This window comes from Gorilla gorilla, chromosome 16, assembly GCF_029281585.2.
Source record: "Gorilla gorilla gorilla isolate KB3781 chromosome 16, NHGRI_mGorGor1-v2.1_pri, whole genome shotgun sequence".
Lineage (NCBI taxonomy): Eukaryota > Metazoa > Chordata > Mammalia > Primates > Hominidae > Gorilla > Gorilla gorilla.
The window spans coordinates 67,270,478-67,292,112 of record NC_073240.2 but is presented as its reverse complement, the minus strand read 5'-3'; the positions used below and the strand labels follow the sequence as shown (position 1 = coordinate 67,292,112).

Sequence of the window (21,635 nt, the reverse complement as noted above, 5' to 3'; positions counted from 1 at the left end):
AAAGTGTTTTCAAAACGCAACACACCAATCTGCTATCATTACAATTGTAGCTCATGTGGCAACTACCTCGAATAATAGAGATTAACAGGCTAACACCACATTTCACTCTTAGGAGTCAACAAGGCTTTAAACGGGAAGGATGCCAACACCTAGTTTTCCGTATCCCGGGTGGTGCCTCTACTTATGGCAAGTGTGTCCATCAGCAGAAAGAATAAATCGCCTCTTGGAACACTTGCCACCTTCCATCTCGTTTGATGACGTACACGTTTTCTCCTGAGACAAGCAAGCTCCCACACGGTCAACCCCACACCGGAGCCGAGAACCGGCCTCTCCCCAACTCCTGGACCCCAGGAAAGCTGGCAAAGCGCTGATCCCCAGAGTGGCAAGAGGCTTAGGGCGGGGATCCAGATACCCAGGGAAAGAAGTGCTGTCCCAGGACCCCAGCCAAAAGAAGAGACTAGACTCACTGAAGGAGACGAGAATAAAACTCCTCTGCTGCGCAGTTCAGCCGCTCCCACATCCCGCCCCAACGTGAGAGCGGTACCGGAACCGCCAAACTGAACTGCGCGCCGGACCGGCGACGTCAGGGGTCATGGCCCCGCCCCGCCGGGACTATTTTGACCACCCCCCACAATAAGTCCTGTTTGTCCGCAAAGTTAAACTTTCGTTTCAAGCCACCCAGAGCTATTTACTATGTCAATAGTCTTCAACTTCCGTCTGCAATAATTAAAATAAGCGCAGTGGTTGGGGAGGATACCTCGACTCGCGAGAGTTGACCTCGACTCGCTAGAGTTGGCCTCGCCCCCTGTGGATTATTCCGCGAAAAGGAGTCCCTATTTTCTAAGAATTATTATTACGTTTGGAAGAAAACAGATACCGTAATTTCCCACAAATAAAGAAATAACACTCTCGTTTTTATTTTTATAGTGTGGTAGAGAGAGATTTTTTTGTATCCGTGTTGGTTCTTAGGCGGGGCAAGGTGGGGCGGTCAAGGGGAAGGTGACATATACAGCGGGAGTGGTAAGCACTTCCTTTTCCTGTGGCAGCAGCCGGGCTGAGAGGAGCGTGGCTGTCTCCTCTCTCCGCCATGGTGAGTGGAAGTCTTCTTGGCTGGCCTTACCACGTATCTCGGGGCCAGTAAGGAAGGATTTGGGGTTCGGAGCATAGAATCTGTAGGAGATAGAGCGAGGAGAGGGAGATGAGGACCAAAGGCGTCTTTTTCTGGTGTGGAACTGGGATGTGCGGCGATACGGCAGCCATCTTAGAGGCAACGTGGGGTTCCCAGCACAGGACGCGCCGGGAAGCAGTAGTGGAAAGCACTGGGTCGTTCTCAGGAGCAGTGGGACCTTGTGTTAGAATATTTGCTTATCTAGCCTTTTTCTGGATGCTTGTCTCTGCCTAGCTTAGGAATCATCTCTATTAAAAGCTTTCTGGTTCTCTTCGCTTAAAAATTGTTCGGTGTTATCAAAATCTTTGAATACTTAGCCAACTCGTAATAAGACCAGTGTTATATGTGTACTGCTTTTCCACAAATAGTGTTCGTATATACTATGTAGTGTTGTGTGCCGGGGGAGTTAAGCGAACAAAACAGACACTGTCCTGACTGGGATCGTAGTTGAGTTGGACTAAATACATAGTAATATTCTATGGTAGTAAGAGATGAAAACATAGGGAATAGGAGTGGTTTGGCTTTAAACAGTGATCAGAGAAAGCTTAAAGTGGCCTGAAGGATGTGAGAAAGCTGGCAAAGAGGAGCTTTAGAGTGAACACTTGGAAAGTCTGAGGCAAGTGCTGGGTGGTCCTGAGACCGAAAAATATCTGGAAGAGTGTATGGGAGTTGAGATCAGAAATAGAGAAGATTGTGTAGGTCAGCCTCAGGATTTTCATTTTACTCACAGTTGGGAAGACTTGTTTGTTTAAACAAAAAGTAATAATCACCAGTCTTTCCACTGGTGAGCTTTGGAAACACGTGTTTAGTAGAGCACCCTCTACTAAACCCTGAGTGGGACAGGGATGGAAGTTGGGATGAGTAGAGCCCGGGTAGACAGGATTTGCTGATTAATTGGCATTAAACAGCATCTCCAAACCTTACAATATGGTTTTGATTTAGCTATTGTGCTTTATAAGGCTTGCTTTGAAAGTTTTATGATAAACAATTCTTTTTGAAAATAAAATTGTGCAGTAGAGCTTGAGATTCTAAGGGTTCTAGTCATTTACTGCTATTTTGGTTTAAGGGTTGTTTGCCCCACCATACCAATCTCTTCTGCAATTGAATATTTAATGGTATTGTTGGCGTATGAGAAGAGTTTGCTTCAAACATTACTTGTCAATAAAAATAATCCTTTTCTTTTTCTTTAGGCGTGTGCTCGCCCACTGATATCGGTGTACTCCGAAAAGGGGGAGTCATCTGGCAAAAATGTCACTTTGCCTGCTGTATTCAAGGCGCCTATTCGACCAGATATTGTGAACTTTGTTCACACCAACTTGCGCAAAAACAACAGACAGCCCTACGCTGTCAGTGAATTAGCAGGTATGGATTTATATCTTCTGCAGGTATTTTAGGGACTACTTTACAGTAGTGATGAAATTCCACTTCATTGGTCCGTGTTTCTGAACCACATGATTTTCTCGGATGTTCTGATGCTGTTTGCTACCATGCATAATAGTCATGGGTTGGTATGTATGATGAAGCAGCTACAACTTTTATCTCTTCTCAATTTTAGGTCATCAGACCAGTGCTGAGTCTTGGGGTACTGGCAGAGCTGTGGCTCGAATTCCCAGAGTTCGAGGTGGTGGGACTCACCGCTCTGGCCAGGGTGCTTTTGGAAACGTATCCTTTGTTTCACTACCTAAGACTGGTCAGCTCTGATGGAATTTAGCACCCTGGGTCTGGTTTATTGATAATACGGTGTAAAAATATTACCTTTTTTTGTCTTGAAGAGAAGGGGCTTCATTTATATGGGGTTATTTTGCTTGCAATGATGTCGTAATTTGCGTCTTACTCTGTTCTCAGCGACAGTTGCCTGCTGTCAGTAAGCTGGTACAGAAGGTTGACGAAAATTCTTACTGAGCAAGAAATAACCTTGTAATTACTAAAATTTGAGAAATGTGATTCTTGACTGGAAAAATAGATGTGTCGTGGAGGCCGAATGTTTGCACCAACCAAAACCTGGCGCCGTTGGCATCGTAGAGTGAACACAACCCAAAAACGATATGCCATCTGTTCTGCCCTGGCTGCCTCAGCCCTACCAGCACTGGTCATGTCTAAAGGTTTGTAATACTTTATATAAGAGAGTTTGATAGAAGAAATAAGACACCTACTATTTGATCATTAGGGTGATTTTTATTCACAGTAACCCATTTCAAGATGGCTAGAAGAGAATAATTTGAATGTTTTTAGCATGACATATTTTAGTTCATGGATATTCCAGTTACACTGATTTGATCTTGACAAATGAGTGCATTCAGTTATGAAATGTACTCCAGAAATACATGTTAAATATCGGTTTAAAAATTTTTTAATCAAAAATATTTCGTATCAGTGATACAAAATGCCCCACTTTTGTTTCACGTGAACCTTTGTTAAAATTGCACATTCTTTTCATCCTGAAGTGTCTGATTAAATTTTAATCCTTTACTAAATACTAGGTCTGACTACTTAAATCTGACAAATCAATCAGGGAATACTAGCGTAACTGGGGAACTAACTATTCAAGTAATAGTTTAGTATATCCTTGGAAAACTTCCTACTTAAACTTAACTGTTGCGTACCCACCGCATTTTTATTTAACTGTCAAAATGATGAGATTCCACTTAATTGGTCCGTGTTTCTGAAACACATGATATTTGTGGAAGTTCTGACTTGGCAAACGGAATACCGTTTTGCTTTTATTGGTTGTATAAAATGTTTGATTTTTTTTTTTTTTTCCAAAAGGTTCAGGATAACCGAGTAAGTGTCAAATTGGTTTTTGTTAGGTCATCGTATTGAGGAAGTTCCTGAACTTCCTTTGGTAGTTGAAGATAAAGTTGAAGGCTACAAGAAGACCAAGGAAGCTGTTTTGCTCCTTAAGAAACTTAAAGCCTGGAATGATATCAAAAAGGTCCGTTTAATGAGCACATTTACAGTTTGGTACTCCTTGTTCACAGTTTGTCACTTTGAATTTCAGAAGATAAGGGCAGTATAGCTAAGCCTTAATGTGTGAGAGAACAAGAACCTCAGAGCCCGATTACTTGGGTTTGAATCCTAACTGCTGTTTATGGCTCTGTGTAACCTTGGCAAGTTATTGTGCCCAGTTTAATCATCTGTAAAAAGGAATTAAAACTCTGAAGATCTATTGCAGAGATTCTATCTTAATCAGAATACTAAAACTGCTCACTTTGTAGGTCTATGCCTCTCAGCGAATGAGAGCTGGCAAAGGCAAAATGAGAAACCGTCGCCGTATCCAGCGCAGGGGCCCGTGCATCATCTATAATGAGGATAATGGTATCATCAAGGCCTTCAGAAACATCCCTGGTAATTAAACTGCTTACATATATTGACTAGGTATACTGTGCAAGTCTACTCAGCTTTTGTTATGATGAGATTCCACTTATGGTCCGTGTTTCTGAAACACATGATTTTGTGGAAGTTCTGATTTATGGCTGAAAGAGTTGCACCATTGATGGTTGAAACTTCATACTTAATAAGTTCTCAGGTACCGTTTATAGCTCTTAAGCCATAAAGATGATTTGTGTTTCTTTTGTTGAAATACAGGCTCCCTAATTTTTCTTTACCTTTGAAAGGAATTACTCTGCTTAACGTAAGCAAGCTGAACATTTTGAAGCTTGCTCCTGGTGGGCATGTGGGACGTTTCTGCATTTGGACCGAAAGTGCTTTCCGGAAGTTAGATGAATTGTATGGCACTTGGCGTAAAGCCGCTTCCCTCAAGAGTAACTACAAGTAAGTATCTTTCATATACTAAGCACAGATGTTTATATTGTTAACATTCAGAATTGGCTTACATGTTTTCTAAATTTGTTCCCATTTCCCCTTATGTGCAGCAACAGTATGCCAAAATGAGACTCACCTGGTCTATATTTTTGGTTTTTGTTTGTTTTGTTTTTGAGACAGAGTTGTTCTGTCTCACCCACGCTGGAGTGTAGTGGTGTGATCGTGGCTTACTGCAGCCTCCACCTCCCGGGTTCAAGCAGTTCTCCTGTCTCAGCCTCCCAAGTACCTGGGACTACAGGCGTGTGCCACCACACCCGGCTAATTGTAGAGTTGGGGTTTTACCATGTTGGCCAGGCTGGTCTGGAACTCCTGACCTTAGGTGATCCATCCGCCTCGGCCTCCCCAAGTGCTGGGATTATAGGGGTGAGCCACCACACCCGGCCTGGTCCATGTTTATGAGAAGTGATAGTGTAGTAGATATTTTGGAGAGCATAGTGGTTAAAAATAAAGCTTCATTTGAGCTTCCTGTTCTTTGGTTGATTACTTTTACATGTACATGTCAATCTTTTCCCTTTCAGTCTTCCCATGCACAAAATGATTAATACAGATCTTAGCAGAATCTTGAAAAGCCCAGAGATCCAAAGAGCCCTTCGAGCACCACGGTAAAGTGATACTTAGAGTGTAATTCTTGCCCCAACCCTATACTATTGGTTGTTTCAAAAATTTGTATGTGTATAATGTTAAGTAAAATGTTGATACAGTATCTGCCTTTTTATAGCAAGAAGATCCATCGCAGAGTCCTAAAGAAGAACCCACTGAAAAACTTGAGAATCATGTTGAAGCTAAACCCATATGCAAAGACCATGCGCCGGAACACCATTCTTCGCCAGGCCAGGAATGTGAGTGGGGTTTTTGTTTGTTTGTTTGTTTTTGAGACGGAATCTCGCTCTTGTCACCCAGGCTGGAGTGCAATGGTGTGATCTCAGCTCACTGCAACCTCCACCTACCAGGTTCAAGCAGTTCTTCTGTCTCAGCCTCCCAAGTAGCTGGCACTACAGGCGCATGCCACCATGTCCGGCTAATTTTTGTGTTTTCAGTAGAGGCGGGGTTTCACTGTATTGGTCAGGCTGGTCTCAAACTCCTGACCTCAGGTGATTCACCTGCCTCGGCCTCCCAAAGTGCTGGGATTACAGGCGTGAGCCACCGTGCCCAGCTGGTTTTTTTGTTTTGTTTTTGTTTTTGTTTTTCTCTTCCTGATACATTAAGTTCTTACAAGGATTTGATTCTTACTGTTTTCTGCCTAATTTGTTGCAGCACAAGCTCCGGGTGGATAAGGCAGCTGCTGCAGCAGCGGCACTACAAGCCAAATCAGATGAGAAGGCGGCGGTTGCAGGCAAGAAGCCTGTGATAGGTAAGAAAGGAAAGAAGGCTGCTGTTGGTGTTAAGAAGCAGAAGCCTCTGGTGGGAAAAAAGGCAGCAGCTACTAAGAAACCAGCCCCTGAAAAGAAGCCTGCAGAGAAGAAACCTACTACAGAGGAAAAGAAGCCTGCTTCATAAACTCTTAAATTTGATTATTCCATAAAGGTCAAATCATTTTGGACAGCTTCTTTTGAATAAAGACCTGATTATACAGGCAGAGAGAAACATGACTTGTTGGTGTGTTCTGTAAAGCTTGGTTAGAATTTTTTTAAAGTGACATTTTGTTGGCCATAATTTAGACTTACATTTTATATAGTGTGGTATAAAATGGGGCATGGATTTATACTAAGTCCATGGAGTTCAGTGGAAGGGGAATGATTAAAAAAAAATTCTGGTTTTCTAAATAATGTGGCTTGAAAAATAGGTGTAACAGGACTTGGTCAGAAATGCAGAGGCTGTTCAAGTTTAGCTCCCCACCAGATGGAAAATAGGTTAAATTCTGTAAAGATTTAACTTTAACCACAAGAGGGCACAATTGGAGAGCACAATTTTTTTGGTACTGCAGTAAAATTGATTACCTCTTGAGAAGTGTTCTTTTTAACCAGCTATGACAATAGAGTTGAGTATTTTCACCCATGGTTTGAAAAAGTGCCAGAAGGCCACACTGGCCCACATCTGTAATCCCAACACTTTGGGACCCTAAGGTGGGCAGAGCACTTGAGCCAATGAGTTCAAGACCAGCCTGGCCAACATGATGAAATCCCGTCTCTACTGAAAACAAAAAAAATAGCCAGTCGTGGTGCATGCCTGTAACCCCAGCTACTTGGAGGCTGAGGCAAGAGAATCACTTGAACCTGGGAGGTAGAGGTTGCAATGAGCCAAGATTGTACCATTGCCCTCCAGCCTGGGCGTCAGAGCGAGACTGAAAAGTACCAGAAGCATTTTTCAGGACTGCCTGTGTGTCTTGGTGATTATGTTAACCAAGTGTGTTCAAAAGAAATACCCATGAAATGCCTCCAGATATAAGGGGTTTTTTTTTTTTTTTTCACCCATAAAGCTAAACTGCAAATATTACCCTAGAATTAACCTCTTGTCCTGTGTCAAAGTCTTGTTTTGCATCTGGATTGTTAAACTGTCAGCTTCTCTCTGACAGTCTCGAACTGTCAAGACAGTCTCAGTTCACAGCCAAGGTGATCTGTTACCCTCCCCATTTCCAGGGCCAAATCTCAGTTCTTAAGCACGTCGTTTCTTAGCACGGCTTTATTTTCATGCTCTTTAGTTCTCTATTTTGTGCAGCCTTACCCCTTTAAAGTCCGCTGTGAGTCCTACCCTGCAGGGCCTCTTAACACAGTAGAGTTCATGTGCTACTGATTTGGTGCCTGCCTTCAAACACATCTGCAGGTTTTGTGGGGTTAAAGATAGCCACTTGGTGGCACACCACATTGGAAGTGCTGTTCACCCGGTCATTTGAAACGGTGTTTGACCACTTGGTGCGCAAATGGCCTATCGGATTAAAGGATAGCCAAACCCAAGATTTCTTCAGGTTCTTTACAGCTCCAGGGATCTAATTTCAAAATCCTGATCATTACTCATGAATCAAGGTGTTTTGACACAGGCTGTACCCCTTCCTGCAGCTCGTCCCCCGCGGAGTGGCCAGGCTACGGCGGGGGCCGTAAGGGGGCGCACTCCTCGCCTTTCCCCAGTGTGTCGGGCAGCCCCGCCTCCCCGCTTGGTTTCCGGGAGTCGGCGGCGATGGCGTCATCACCGAGTGCCGGGCCGACAGCGGCGCGGAGGTTGGCTATGTGACCAGGCAACATGCTGAGCCGGCTTCAGGAACTGCGCAAGGAGGAGGAGACGCTGCTGCGGTTGAAGGCAGCCCTGCACGACCAGCTGAACCGCCTCAAGGTGACCCCGCGGCCCTCTCCTGCCCCTCCTCCATTCCTCCCGAGCGACCATTTCCCCCCAACCTGGGCCTCTGTGGTGACCACCTGCTGCGGCCAGTTCTCCGCTACTCACTAGCTGTGGTGGCGCCAATTTACAGGTTTACAAACAAACAGGTATCTGAATCACCTGGGGAGTTTGCTGTGCGCTTCTTAGGCCCTGTCTTTCAGAATCTTGACCTCGCAAGTCTAGGGTGAGGCCCAGGGATCTGTGTTTGGCAAGTGCAGTCCCACCTGCTGCTTCCTGTAAATGTTGATGGCCCTCAGACAGCACGCTGAGGAAGTGCTCCCTCCCGAAGGCTCGCCTAGACCCCTCTGGCCACCGACCCCTTCCTCCTGAGCTGCTGTTCTCTAGTTTGTTTTGGCGCTTGAAATGCTCTAGTTTTGCCAAGCCAGAAGGAACTCCTAGATCCTCCCATGGTACCAAGGAAGAAACTGAGGCCCTGGGAGAAGAGTCTTGTCCTAACGTCTGGAGCTTCCAGTGGCTCTTGTTACTGACGCCATGGCCTTGAGGAGGAGTCGGGATTTAGGCCCACGTGGGCCACTTCCCAAACCTGTGCTTAATGCAGTTCCTCAGCCCGGGCAATATAGTGAGACCTCGTCTCTACAAAAAATTGAGACAGGGCCTCACTGTATCGCCCAGGCTGGAGTGCAGTGACGTGATCTCGGCTCACTGCAACCTCCGCCTTCTGGGTTCAAGCGATTCTCGTGCTTCGCCTTCCCAAGTAGCTGGGATTACAGGTGTGCACCACCACGCCCGGCTAATTTTTGTATTTTTAGTAGAGACGGGGTTTCACCATGTTGTCCAGGCTGGTTTCGAACTCCTGAGCTCAAGCGATCAGCCCGCCTCGGCCTTCCAAAGTGCTGAGATTACAGGCGTGAGCCACTGCGGCCGGCCTTACAAAAAAAAATTAAAATTAGCTGAGCGTGGTGGTGCGTGCCTGTAGTCCAGCTACTTGGGAAACTGAGGTGGGAGGATGGCCAAAGCCCAGGAGGTCAAAGCTGTAGAGAGCCCAGATTGTGCCACTGCACTCCAGCATGCAACTATATGGGGAGACCCTGCCTTAAAAAAAAAAAAAAAAAAAAAAAGTCCCAGGGAGGTTATTATGCTAATCCCTGCTCAGCATTCTTTTCAGAATCTTTTTTTTGAGACAGAGTTTCGCTCTTGTTGCTCAGCCTAGAGTGCAATGGCACAATCTTGGCTCACTGCAACCTCCGCCTCCCGGGTTCAAGGGATTCTCCTGTCTCAGCCTCCCAAGTAGCTGGGATTACAGGCATGTGCCACCACGCCGGGCTAATTTTTTGTATTTAGTAGAGACGGGGTTTCACCATGTTGGCCAAGGTGTTCTCGAACTCCTGACCTCAGGTGATCCACCTGCCTCTACCTCCCTAAGTGCTGGGATTACAGGCGTGAGCCACTGGGCTCGGCCCTTTTTCAGAAACTTTAAGTCCATATGAGGTGAGGATTACCAAAGCCCTTTGTAAAAGGAAAAGTATTGTACACCTGTGACATATCAAAATCATAAGCATTTTTCCTTAGGGAAGTTATACTTTTAGTAGAGATGGGGTTTCACAGTGTTAGCCAGGATGTTCTCAATCTCCTGACCTCATGATCCGCCCACCTCAGCCTCCCAAAGTGCTGGGATTACAGGCGTGAGCCACCGCGCCCGGCCTCCTTAGGGAAGTCATAATGCCCTCCACTTATTTGTGTTTCTATATTGCCACGGTACCCTTACAAGTACTTAATGAGTGTATTGATGACCACCTCCAAAGCCCAGATTTCCTTATGCTTCAGCAAACACCTCTGTTTTCTATTCTTCTTTCCTTCACGTTCTCATTACTGAGTAACAGCCGCAGGTCCAGGGAATCTCTCTCTCTGAGGAATCAGATGACACCTGGCTGTTTTAATGACACACTTGTACTTTGAGTTGCTAGGTCTGTGGAAGTGGAAGCCATGACTCAGCCAGAACACCTGTTCAGCCCAGGGGAAAAGGGCTAGAGTCTTTCTTTACTCATCTCCTTAAAAGAGAGAAAACCTAAGAGCCTACCCCCCCAACTTTCCCTCTAGAGCAACACAGAGATAGTTTTCATTCCCTCTCTTGATGCAAACGTTTCATAGTGTGCCCAGCAGTTTACCCACATCAGTAGTCCAGTGAAATAGTAAGGAAAAGTGTCCTCAACTCTTCTTTTCTAGGTTGAAGAATTAGCCCTCCAATCAATGATCAGTTCTAGAAGAGGGGATGAGATGCTGTCTTCTCACACTGTACCTGAACAGTCACATGATGTAAGCTTAATCAAGTGCAGGCCTAGGAGAGAATGCAAAGTCTGCTCTGCTCCCATGCTGCTTGGGTGGTGAAGAACTGTTGTAAATCACATTACCTAGCCCAAAGGGCTCTGAGAAGTGCTGATAACAGTTTTCTGGTTTAATAAGGTGGCAACTCTCCATTAACCACCTTCCTACCAGCTAGTTATACACGAATTAATTAAGTAGTTACTAATGTTTTACCTCCATCCTCCTCGTCATCCATTCTGTCTAGTTACTCAGATGAACCCGGGGGAGAGTGGAGATTTTTGTAGGACGATGTCAAAACTCTTGATTTTTTGTGAATAAGTAACCTTGGGATTCAAGAGTGTGGCTTCACGTACAAGGCACAGTGCTAAAAGATGAGCTTCAGTCCTCATCATACTTATCTCTTACCAAATGCCCTCAAGTAAGTCAGCAAAATCTTATTTCTAAGTACACAATATTTGAGCAGTTCTCCCAGAGTTTGTGTGTTAAGACATTTAAAACCATGATACAGCAGCACATGTAAGTTGGCACAAATCTTATGGAGCTTTGTGTAATAATGTTTGTAAATGAGGTAACATTCTACTGAATCTGGGGCATTTACTGTTGCCCCATTTTGGTAATGGAGGTGGGGGTATAAAAGGAAAGTGGCCATACCTCTTAGTCATAAGTACTGGGGATAGATATGCAATTGAGATCTGATTTTAAGTCATTTTTAAGAATTTGATGTTTTGAGGCCAGCATCTTTCCTACTAATCTGTGATGCCCTTGGCCAATACAGATGTTGGTGCATGTAGACAATGAAGCATCAATCAACCAAACAACCCTGGAGCTGAGCACAAAGAGTCATGTGACGGAAGAGGAGGAGGAGGAAGAGGAAGAAGAATCAGATTCCTAAAGGAGGGGGAAAGCCAGGCTGGTCAGTTATACAAATTGCATTTCTAAGTCTCAGGCTACTTCTCCTCAAGGAAATCATCTTGCCCTGGGCCCTGTGATCTGCTTGAAAGGAAAGCAAGAACTATAAGGAGGATGTGTAGTTGCAAAAATGGCTCCATCGGTAACTCAAGCTTCAGAATGTTATGACATACAGAAAATCAAAGATGCTGTGTCTTAGCATTGAGTAATATGGGTGGTGCTGTCTGTAATCTGGTCAGATTCAGTTAACTGTTCAAAACAAAATTTCCTCTGAAATACTGTTGAGAAAGTCTGGCATTTGCAAAAAGAGCAGAGTTTAAATACAAGCCAGTCTTTCCAGTCAACAATGCCTCTTTGAAGAAAACCAATTAAAGACTGTTTGCATGCCGCTGAACCCTTGTGAGCAGTTAGGACACAGTCTAGGACAGAAAGATGACAAGGGAAAGGACTGAGGGCCATCTGAGAGCACAAGCTGTTTCTGCCTCTCAGAGGCATTGAAATATTGCATGCTATAAACTGCTTTGTGTATCTGTTTATCACCTCTCACTTGAGACATCACTCACTGGTAAAATGTTTTATAAATAAATTATAAGTAGCCATCATGGAGCCTGCTGGTTTCTAGATAGCGACAGAGAGAAGCAGCAGTTCCTTCTCTGAGGAAAAGATACAACAGGATGGTTTGAAATCCATTTCTGGTCCTTAAGAGAGATGTGCCATGCTTGGAAGACTGGATTTTTTGTTTTGTTTTGTTTGAGATGGAGTTTCACTCTTATTGCCCAGGCTGGAGTGCAGTGGCGCGATTTTGGCTCACTGCAACCTCCCCCTCTCGGGTTCAAGTGATTCTTCTGCCTCAGCCTCCAGAGTAGCTAGGATTACAGGCATGCACCACCACACCCGGCTAATTTTGTATTTTTAGTAAAGATGGGATTTCTCCATGTTGGTCAGGCTGCTCTCGAACTCCCAACCTCAGGTTTTCCTCCCGCCTCGACCTCCCAAAGTGCTGGGATTACACACATGAGCCACTACACCAGGCCGGAAGACTGGATTTTTGTTAACAGATGACAGTTGCAGAATAAGAGTTTTTACTTAGTATCTGAAGTTGAGGTTCATTTCTGCATACTGTCCCTTTTCCACTGACTACTATACCATGAAATAAGTAGTTGCTTAATTTTATAAAATTAATTTCCCCTGCCCAAGCAACAGTAAAAGCCAAACAAAACACAAAGAATCATGTCAAGCAGAACTTATGTAACAGTTCCCAAAGAAAACAAAGAATACTTTTTTTGTTAATCCACATTTCATTGAAATTATTTTGAGCTGCTTTTAGAGGAAACAGCCCGAAGTTTAAATGAGCATGTTCCTTAGAACACACAATGGGAAGACAGTTTGGGAACAAAAAGCATCAAGGTACATAAATTTTGGGGGTCTAATTTAAAATATGAGCATGGGTTTTAAAAGCTGGAAAACTTGACTATGAATTCCAGCTCTACCACTAACTGGTCACTTGTCCTCTCACCTCTTTGCAACTCACGTTCCGATCTGTAAGGTGAAGATATATCTGCTCTAGCAGTTTCACAGGTTGCTATGAGGTGCTAATGAGATCATTTAAAAATCCAACTATCATTGGTATCTCAGTAAGAATCTGGCATTGGGAGCTCAAAACACTGCAAGATTCATGCGGGGATCATAATTCTTGGCTAAAAATTAAAAAAAAAAAAAATCTAAACACCCCTCAAAAGACACTGAGCATGAAAGTGGTCAGATCTAGGTTTTAGATACCAGGTTATAACACTTCTCCTAAGGAGGTAGTATTCTCATTTTAATGAAACATTCTCAGTAGTGGTGGTATCCTGTCACTTGTAAAAGACACACAGTGTAAATGTTAAAACCCAGCCTGAATGTTTATATGTTGAAAATGTATAAGTTAAACTGTTGACTTAGAAAAGCTATACTTCACAGTGAGAGAAAAAAAAGTTGACTAGCTTAGGCAGCAGTATATACAACACTGATCATTTTTTAAAAATCCTGGCAATATCTCAAGCTCTGGTACCTCTAGATTGGACTACCTACTTAGAAGATTATTTACCCAAGTTTTGTTTTTAATCTAAAAAGGAATGGGCCTTTTATTTATAAATATATATGTTGGCTTTAGTTTCTGTAACCTGCCCTTTCAAAGAAAATAATGAGCGGAGAGGTATTGACCAGCAGCCTCAAATGTACCTAAAAGTTCCCAATGGCTTTGTGACATCACTGCCACCTCACAGGCATGACAAAGCCAGCGCCAGGCACATTCCTCCTTTCCAGGAAGGTGTGGTTAAGTGTAAGTGGTGAAAGAAGGGAAACCATTGCTTAATGTCGCAGAGGAGACAGACTGTCCTATGTTGTGCAGAAAGCTCCCACACCAGGTAGGCAAGCTGGCCACCAGCAAGGCCCTCCTATGAGCATGACAGCCTAAAAGTGCAGGCAGGCCCTCAGCTCAACTATTGGTATATGGAAAATGAGAAATGTTCTGTGAGATAAGAAATGTTTTGTCATTTTTCTCAGATTTGCTCCCAGTCCCCCATCAGCTGCTTTTCCCTTGTATAAAAGAGATCAAAGGAATATACAGGATCTATTCACAGGTCCCACAAGGAAGGTGGTTGGAAGAGTCACAGATAAGGGTGTTGGGTGAGAAGAACTGGACTGAGTCCAGAGATTGAAATTACAGGAAGCCCCATTAGTCCAAAGCACTGAACTCGGTGTCGTGTTTCTGCCTTCCAGCCTCCTCCTCATCTTCACCTTTCCCCCTCACCAGTGTTGCTTGGCTAAACCAGTATTTCTTGTGTACTAAAGAAATTGAAAAGCTTACCACAAAAGCAAAAGTAGCTTTCATCCTTTTTTTTTTATTTCATAGTATATTTATTAGAATAAGAGATGAGATTTGTTAAACATCTAGGTTAAAATGGTTAAAAGGATTTTCATACAGTTTTAGGCACTATACACGTTGTTTACAACAGCATTGGTACTTGGATATGGGGAAAGATAAATCCGACATTTTAATGTCTTGATCAATTTGTGACATTCAAAGTAATTCCACCATTTAAGAAACATTAATCAAAACTTAAAGAGACATACCACTAAGTATCCCACACAGTATACTGAAAATAAATATAGAAATACAACCAGAAGTCTACAGATCACCACAGTAGACAGACTGGTGAAGCCCCAGCTATCATGGCAGTGAAGGGCTCTGGCTAGATTTGGATGTCAACTGCTGAGTTCTACATGAAAAGCAAATAATAATAATAAAATAACATGATGTACACTCTCTGATGCTCATTTTCATAGCAGCAAAGCATGCTTCACATGCACTGCCTGTGAAGGATCTCACAAGGCTCCCTCCTAGAGAGAAAGTATGCCCAGCAAGAATAAAGTACCACCAAATGTCAAAGAATCCCGAAAATACAGGCAGACAGCCAGTCATGGAGCAGGAACAGCAGTGCAATTGTAAGAATGACTACCCACATTCACCAAAATTTCACTGTAATTCAGCCTGGCACAGGTTTTGATCATCAGCATACACACAAATAGCCCCAAGCACAAAGCCAATCCACTTAGGGGAACAATAATAGTAATAAGAATAAAGACAGTAATATTAAAAATGACAAGAGTAGAATCTTGGCACATGCTGTGTTCTTCATCCTTTGTCACAGGCGAAAAGCACATCTGAACAGAGACAGGCATGGGAAGGAGGCCCAAAAGCGACATGGCAAACCACCGGGCAGGGGACTCGCTCTTTGCTGCTTCCCAAACACTTAGACGCCAGCAGCATGGGTTGGTGTGCTGGGCTGGTTAAGGCCGATGGTGGAGCAGAGCCAACCTGCAAAATCCACTTCCTCAGCATCAGATCTCTTGATAAAAGCATGAACCTGCATGTAAGGAAATGAGAGAACGTGGTGTTAAAAAGAAACAAAAAACAAAACAAAACCCACCAGGAAGGAAAATCCAAGAGTTTCAGGTCTAGAGCTTGTGCTGCACTTGGAAAGAGCACCTGGCACCTGCCCCTGAGCAACAGTGGGGCCAGCTGCAGGCCCAAAGACCTGCTCCACCAGTCACAGCAGCTGTGAGGCCTTGGGCAAGTCACCTCTTGGAGCCTACTCTTGCAGTATGGAGACAGTAACTCTGCCTTAAATGCCTCACAGGCTTGTTAGAAGGGACAAAGAAAATGATGGACTTAGTGCATATTATACTATATACACCATCTATGGCTGTCCAGATATTTACAGTATTACTTAGCTATTTCCACTGCCACCAAACGAGACAGTAGGCGGAGAGTGACTCTGGAAGGAGGGTGAATGTAAGGTGAGGCAGTCAGTATTAGGGAAAGGCCGCATCCCCATGAAGGGGGTGGGCTGGCCTTTTCTTTCCCGTGGCCCCCTCAGGCCTTTCCTCTGGCATATGCTTACTCAGGCTGCGGGGGTCACCCCAGCTTTCCCTTAAACTGATGGGAGAGCAAAGGAGACTGGTGTTTGGTATTCTGCAGCCCCAGGCTCAGCTGGACCACAGTGGGCAGGGAATGAATGGGCTCTGGAAGTACTGCACAGATGACTGACAGAGAAGAACAACAAACGAATAAACAGGTACTGTAAGAATCCGGAATAAATAGACTCACCATGAGTTGCTTCAAATCCGCTCTCTCTGCGGGGTTTTTTATTAAGCTTAAAGGAAGAAAGACAAGGTGAGAGCTATTGCCTGGCACTAGTTCTAGCTCAAATAACATGTTTGCATGCCTGTCTTCTCTGCACACTAGAGGCTGAGGATTGCCTGGGCTTGATTCATCCTCCTGTTCTAAGCACAGTATCATGCCCACAGTAAGTTAATACATTCTTGCTGAGTTAAACTAAGGTCAAAAAGCAACGTGCCAATCCCTGGAGAGCAAGTACCAAAAGGAGCAGCTACTACATCCATGATGTAGTTAGACATGCCACATAAGTCTTGGCACTCTAAAAAAGGGCTTATGGCAGCAGCCAAGAATCATCAGATGGGAGGGGAAAGGGCAAAACTGCCTGCAGAAGCAATGCTGGTGCTTCCAGAAATGGGGTGGGGAGCCTGACAAATCCAGAGTATACGCTTCCAGAGAACAAGGAGCCAACTTACCATTTATTCACAAAATCTTGAAATTCCAGACTGAACACTCCACTGGGCAGTTTTGGAGGAGGCTGCAAACACATGTTGAGATAAGAAAAATGCCTGGCTCCTTGCTCCAGCCATCTCCTCTCCCCATCCCACCCCTCCCACCAGCCAGTGCTACTTTTTTTTAAAGTCTTCTCTGCAGTCCAAAGGCAGTACTACTTTCATCCAGTCAAGGAAAGGCACAGGTAGAAGGCCAGTGCTGCCTGTTGGGTAACCATGTTGGAACCACTGATCTCAAATAGCACATTTAGAATTGGGACCAAGTCAAGTCCACTCACTTGTCGGGTGATTTTGAACTAATCACTATTCCTCTATGAGCCTTAGTTTACTCTTCTATGACATGAAGAGGTTGGGCCTAATGATCTCAGGGACCCTTTCAAGCTCTGATACTCTACAATGGTAAATCTTGGAGTGCGGCATGGGAACGTAACCAGCAATTTACTGGCAGCAACAGCTAGGGGCACGTGCAAACCACCAGGCATAGCCCAAGTCTGACAGCACCTGCAGAAGCAAACCGGTTTTTAAAAATCCCTTTTCTGAGCCCTAGAGAGGCAGTGAAAAGTTAATAAAACATTAACTGACAGAGGGCTGGATCTGGATGAATGTTACCTGTACATTCCAGAAATGAGGCTGTTTTCAGATTTTCCCATGGTGATCATGCAGCGCTATACAGTACAAGGCTCTGGAGCACTGGGCTCATGGCGTTCCGTGCAGTCCAGGAAATGTGGGCCCACTTATGTACCTGGGCTGGGAGCTGTGTGTACCCATGCTGACCCACAGACATAATGTCCATGATGTCACTGCTCTGATGTACAGCCCAAAATCTCGTTTTTAATTTGAGATTAAAAATGAGACACTGATCCCCACCACAAAGCCCAACCTAGTGCTCTTCCTTTGAGGGCCATGTCAGTCTGATCTTAGGTGAGGACTAGAACTCAGCTCTTAGAACAGTGACCCAGAGCAAGCCCCATTCTGCAGACTATCTCCACTGCTGAGGGAATCAAGGGACCATTCAAGGAAGAGAAGAGACCAGCAGCTTGGCCTCCAGAGGCAGCATCCATTCCTTCTGAACAGGAAAGAGCTAGGCAGCAGAGGGGCCGTGTGCCAGCCTCTGCTGCAGTAGAACAACTGCCATGCAGCCAAGCCTCCTAGGAGGTAAGAATGGGAGGTGGGAGGTGGCAAGGAAGAAAGAGCACTGGGTGGGAAGGACCTGGGCTACTTTTCATCTCGGAGGCTCAATTTCCTCATCTGTTTGAAGAGGAACCAATTTGGCCTACCTCAGCAATGCTTGGGAGAATTGCATGGGAAATTAATGTGAAAATTTGGAAGAAAGCAGTGCACACTAGGAGACGCAATGACGTATCTAACCTCAGATATCCCTTCCCTTAATATGACTACCACCCAGAACCACCTAGCCTAGGTCCCCAGCAGTAGAGGATGGATGGCTTTTTTTCTGACTCCTAGAAATGCAACATGCTCTGCCTCCCTCAAATCCTTAAGCAGCGACGAACTAATCCTGAAACTGCTTTTCTACAGCCCATGGTGCTTAGTATAAAGCTGTGCATATAGTAAAGAGAGGTTAAATTAAACTCCCTAGTAGACTGAACCTGTGACAGCGATGTTTTTTTGTTTTGTTTTGTTTTTCCCAGAGTCAACCTCTGCCTCCCAGGTTCAAGCAATTCTCATGCCTCAGCCTCCCGAGTAGCTGGGACTACAGATGTGCACCACCATGCCCAGCTAATTTTTGTATTTTTAGTAGAGATGGGGTTTTGCCTTGTTGGCCAGGCTGGTCTCGAACTCCTCACCTCGTGTGATCCACCCACCTGAGCCTCCCAAACTGCTGGGATTACAGGCGTGAACCACTGCACCCAGCCACCTGGGTGTATTCTTAAGATGAGCAAGTAAATTCCAAGGTGAAGGAAACCAGGCAGTACTTACCTCGTTGACTATGTAATCCAACAACTCAAAAATTGCCATGGGAGGTCGGCTGTCCATTCCGTATGCTACAAATTTTATAAAAAGAAAAAATACTTCTCAGAAACAGATTACTTGTTAATATGAGGCAAGGGGTTGGGCATGGATCCCTGGGACCAGAACAGGGTCATGGACAATAAACATTAAACAGCCACAGATAAGGCTTGAACACAGAGGGGACCAGCAAAGGCCAGGGTACAAGTCTGGGCTCTGCCACATCTTAAGTTCGTAACCTTTGGCAAATCAGTTCACTGCTGAGCCAAACAAAGTTCTGAGTTTTGTAAAGCAGAGACATAATAATTATGTCTGTCCTTTCCCCCTTCCTTCTATTGAGAGAGGCACAAATGAGATAGCAACTAAATAACTAAAGGACTTAGTTTTAATTCTCCATGAAGTTGCGTTTCTTCCTTTTGTCTCCTAGAGTCAACAGCGAGCCTCAGAGGCCACAGCCACCAACCCCTCCAATGACCTGCCATCAGCTACCTCTATCCCCCTCTGCTTTCCCCTTTATACAAGCTCTCTCTCATGTGGACCTCATGGAGGTACAGGGCAGGTATCCCTGGCCAGACAGGAGCTACATAAAAAGCAGTTGGCTAGGTCAGGCTATTCCCTGAGTACCAGGTTTACTTCCCAGTATTCACATTCAGAGAGGCAGGTGGTACTGCACAGTGTTTATCATCTTGGGAGTCAGACTTGGCCACTTGCAAGCCTATGTGGCCTTGACAAGTGCACTGTGCCTCAGTTTCCTCATCTTTAAAATTGAGATTATAGTCGTGATCACAAATGAAATGCTATTAAAATTATATAATGCTAGGCAAATCCGTGGACACAGAAAGTAGATTAGTGGTTGTCAGTGGATCAGGCAGGGGGGAGTGGGGGATGGGGTTTCTTGCTGGGGTAATGAAAATGTTCCAGAATAAGACAGTGGTGATGGCTGCACAACATGGAACAATACACTAAAAACCACTGAACTACATACTTTAAAATGTGAATTTTGTCTTATGTGAATTCTATATCTCAATAAAAAATAAATCTACCAAAAGTCATGATTAAAAAATTAGAATGCAGTGGCTCATGCCTATAATCCCACCACTTTGGGAGGCCAAGGCAGGAGGATCACTTGAGCCCAGGAGTTCCAGACCAGCCTAGTCAACATAGTGAGACCTCATCTATACAAAAAAATTAAAAAAATTAGTCAGGCATGGTGGCGCATGCCTGTGGTCTCAGCTACTCAGGAGGCTGAGGCAGGAGGATCACTTGAGCCCAAGAGGTCAAGGCTGCAGTAAGCCATGATGGAGCCACTGTACTCCACCCTGGGTGACAGAGCAAGACCCAGTATCAAAAACAAAACAAAACAAAAAAACCCACAAATTAGAAGCCAGTCATGGTGGATCATGCCTGTAATCTCAGCATTTTGGGAGGCTGAGGCGGGAGGATTGCTTGAGCCCAAAAGTTCAAGACTAACCTGAGCAACATAAGGAGACTATATCTCTACAAAATAAAAACAGCTCAGCCTAGCTGAGCATGGTGGCATGTGACTGTGGTCCCAGCTACTCAGGAGGCTGAGGTAGGAAGATCACTTGGGCCTGGGAGGTTGAGGCTGCAGTGAGCTGTGATCATGCCATTGCACTCCAGCCTGGTGACAGAGTGAGCCCCTTCCCTCCCAACCCCTGCAAATAAATTATAACCTGTAGTCCCAGCTACTCTGGAGGCTGAGGGAGGAAGACTGCTTGAGCCCAGGAGTTGAAGACTGTGACTAGCCACTGCACTGGGCAACATAGCAAGACCCTTAATAATAAAAATAAATAAATACAAAAGGTTAGATAATGTATACAAAGTCCTAAGTGCAGTACCTAGAACATAGTACGTACTCAACAAATGGTACGAAGTTGTTGGTAGTAACAACACCCACCTGGAGACCCTTGCTGCTTCCCCTGGCCCTAGCCTGGCATCCCGGGACAGAGAATCAGTCTTGGCAGAATGTACAGAGAATCAGCCCTCCAGAAACCCCTGAAAGTAAGGGACCCTCCCCTCCAACAGTCCAAGATGGGGACACACCAGGCTACTCACAGCTAAGGGGCCTCCCGGGGGTCCTTGGCCTGGGTGGGGTCTCAGCTGCATCTCCTTCCACCTGGCACCCAAACATCAGCTCCAGCTCCTTGGCATCTGGAGGAGGGATGGGATACCTCCCAACCGCCATCTCTACCAGAGACAGTCCCATGCTCCAGATGTCTGACTGCACAGAGTAATGAGTCCCCTGGAGTCTTTCTGGCTGCAGGAGAGACAGACAGTGATAATCACCTAACCTAACTTGGACCCCTGGGTCTGCTAATGCATTTTCTCTTCTGTCCCTTCTCAATAGTTCATATCCTGTTTCAAGAGCTCCACTAACCTCTTGAATTTGGCCTCCTGCCTACCCCCAACACTGTGTTTACCAAATCCTAGCTGTCTTCTGTGGCTTTAACCCCTCATCCCTGCTCTATTTCTCCTATAATCTGGCCTAAATTGACAGACCACATGTAATCGGCTGTGCCCTGGCTGCCACTACAGCCTGTGGTTCCAGCTTTACCCAGCTTGGCCACAGTCTTGCACGTGCAGGGCAGCCTGTCCGAAGCCCAGCATGAGAGGCTCATCTTGTCACTGAATCTGAAACATGAAGCTTGTGGAATGCGGGTTGGGAGTGAGATGGTGCCGTGGATACATAGAACAAAAGATCTGGGGTCAGTGGGCCTGAGACTTAAATCCCAATTCTGGGACTTACAAGCTAAAGGATCCTGAATATCAGCCTCATCTATAAAATGGGGCTGCTGCTGGGCCGGGACGCAGTGGCTCACACCTGTAATCCCAGCACTTTGGGAGGCCGAGGCAGGCGGATCACATGAGATCAGGAGTTCAAGACCAGCCTGGCCAACACAGTGAAACCCCATCTCTACTAAAAATACAAAAATTAGCTGGACATGGTGGTGCATGCCTGTAATCCCAGCTACTTGGGAGGCTG

At 45.1% G+C, this 21,635-nt stretch overlaps 4 protein-coding genes and 4 non-coding genes across 13 annotated transcripts in view; 6 read left to right on the top strand and 2 right to left on the bottom strand.

Moving 5' to 3' along the window:
• Positions 1-785, bottom strand: part of ZWILCH (zwilch kinetochore protein) — a 44,367-nt gene extending 43,582 nt beyond the window's left edge. Inside the window, exon 1 of one of the 3 annotated variants that reach the window (XM_019010509.4) lies at positions 468-785. In XM_019010509.4, coding sequence (XP_018866054.3) covers positions 468-520 — 53 coding nt within the window. In that variant the 5' untranslated portion in view covers positions 521-785. The remainder of the gene's footprint in view (positions 1-467) is intronic. The other 2 variants (XM_055362676.2, XM_063698638.1) reach the window with 2 other exon arrangements.
• RPL4 (ribosomal protein L4) lies at positions 762-6,574 on the top strand. Its single transcript, XM_019010508.3, has 10 exons — positions 762-1,090; positions 2,359-2,530; positions 2,724-2,830; positions 3,132-3,270; positions 3,976-4,100; positions 4,384-4,513; positions 4,783-4,939; positions 5,509-5,592; positions 5,709-5,829; positions 6,245-6,574. Exons 1-10 carry the CDS (start codon positions 1,088-1,090, stop codon positions 6,485-6,487), a joined length of 1,281 nt encoding a protein of 426 aa, XP_018866053.1. The 5' UTR covers positions 762-1,087; the 3' UTR covers positions 6,488-6,574.
• On the top strand, positions 2,574-2,645 carry LOC115930873 (small nucleolar RNA SNORD18). The gene has a single exon (XR_004067465.1). It is a non-coding gene; the product is annotated as a small nucleolar RNA SNORD18 (small nucleolar RNA).
• LOC115930941 (small nucleolar RNA SNORD16) lies at positions 2,975-3,073 on the top strand. The gene has a single exon (XR_004067524.2). It is a non-coding gene; the product is annotated as a small nucleolar RNA SNORD16 (small nucleolar RNA).
• On the top strand, positions 3,794-3,865 carry LOC115930871 (small nucleolar RNA SNORD18). Its single transcript, XR_004067463.1, has one exon. It is a non-coding gene; the product is annotated as a small nucleolar RNA SNORD18 (small nucleolar RNA).
• On the top strand, positions 4,570-4,638 carry LOC115930872 (small nucleolar RNA SNORD18). The gene has a single exon (XR_004067464.1). It is a non-coding gene; the product is annotated as a small nucleolar RNA SNORD18 (small nucleolar RNA).
• Positions 6,575-8,076: 1,502 nt separating the features above from the next.
• Positions 8,077-15,293, top strand: SNAPC5 (small nuclear RNA activating complex polypeptide 5). 4 transcript variants are annotated; one of them, XM_063698637.1, is made up of 4 exons: positions 8,087-8,254; positions 10,484-10,573; positions 11,358-11,495; positions 15,184-15,293. In XM_063698637.1, the coding sequence occupies exons 1-3, from the start codon at positions 8,165-8,167 to the stop codon at positions 11,472-11,474; spliced, it is 297 nt and encodes a 98-aa protein (XP_063554707.1). In that variant the 5' UTR covers positions 8,087-8,164; the 3' UTR covers positions 11,475-11,495; positions 15,184-15,293. The 4 variants fall into 4 exon arrangements, with proteins under 4 accessions (XP_055218653.1, XP_055218655.1, XP_063554707.1 ...); XM_055362679.2 differs by lacking the exon at positions 15,184-15,293 and adding an exon at positions 14,113-14,352 and having other exon boundaries at positions 8,089-8,254; XM_055362678.2 differs by lacking the exon at positions 15,184-15,293 and having other exon boundaries at positions 8,077-8,254; positions 11,358-12,093.
• The window catches only part of MAP2K1 (mitogen-activated protein kinase kinase 1), a 102,532-nt gene continuing 95,250 nt past the window's right edge, over positions 14,354-21,635 (bottom strand). Inside the window, exons 7-11 of the mRNA XM_004056369.5 lie at positions 20,708-20,909; positions 18,602-18,666; positions 16,628-16,689; positions 16,143-16,188; positions 14,354-15,399 (exon numbers count right to left, since the gene is read on the bottom strand). Coding sequence (XP_004056417.1) covers positions 15,286-15,399; positions 16,143-16,188; positions 16,628-16,689; positions 18,602-18,666; positions 20,708-20,909 — 489 coding nt within the window. The 3' untranslated portion in view covers positions 14,354-15,285. The remainder of the gene's footprint in view (positions 15,400-16,142; positions 16,189-16,627; positions 16,690-18,601; positions 18,667-20,707; positions 20,910-21,635) is intronic.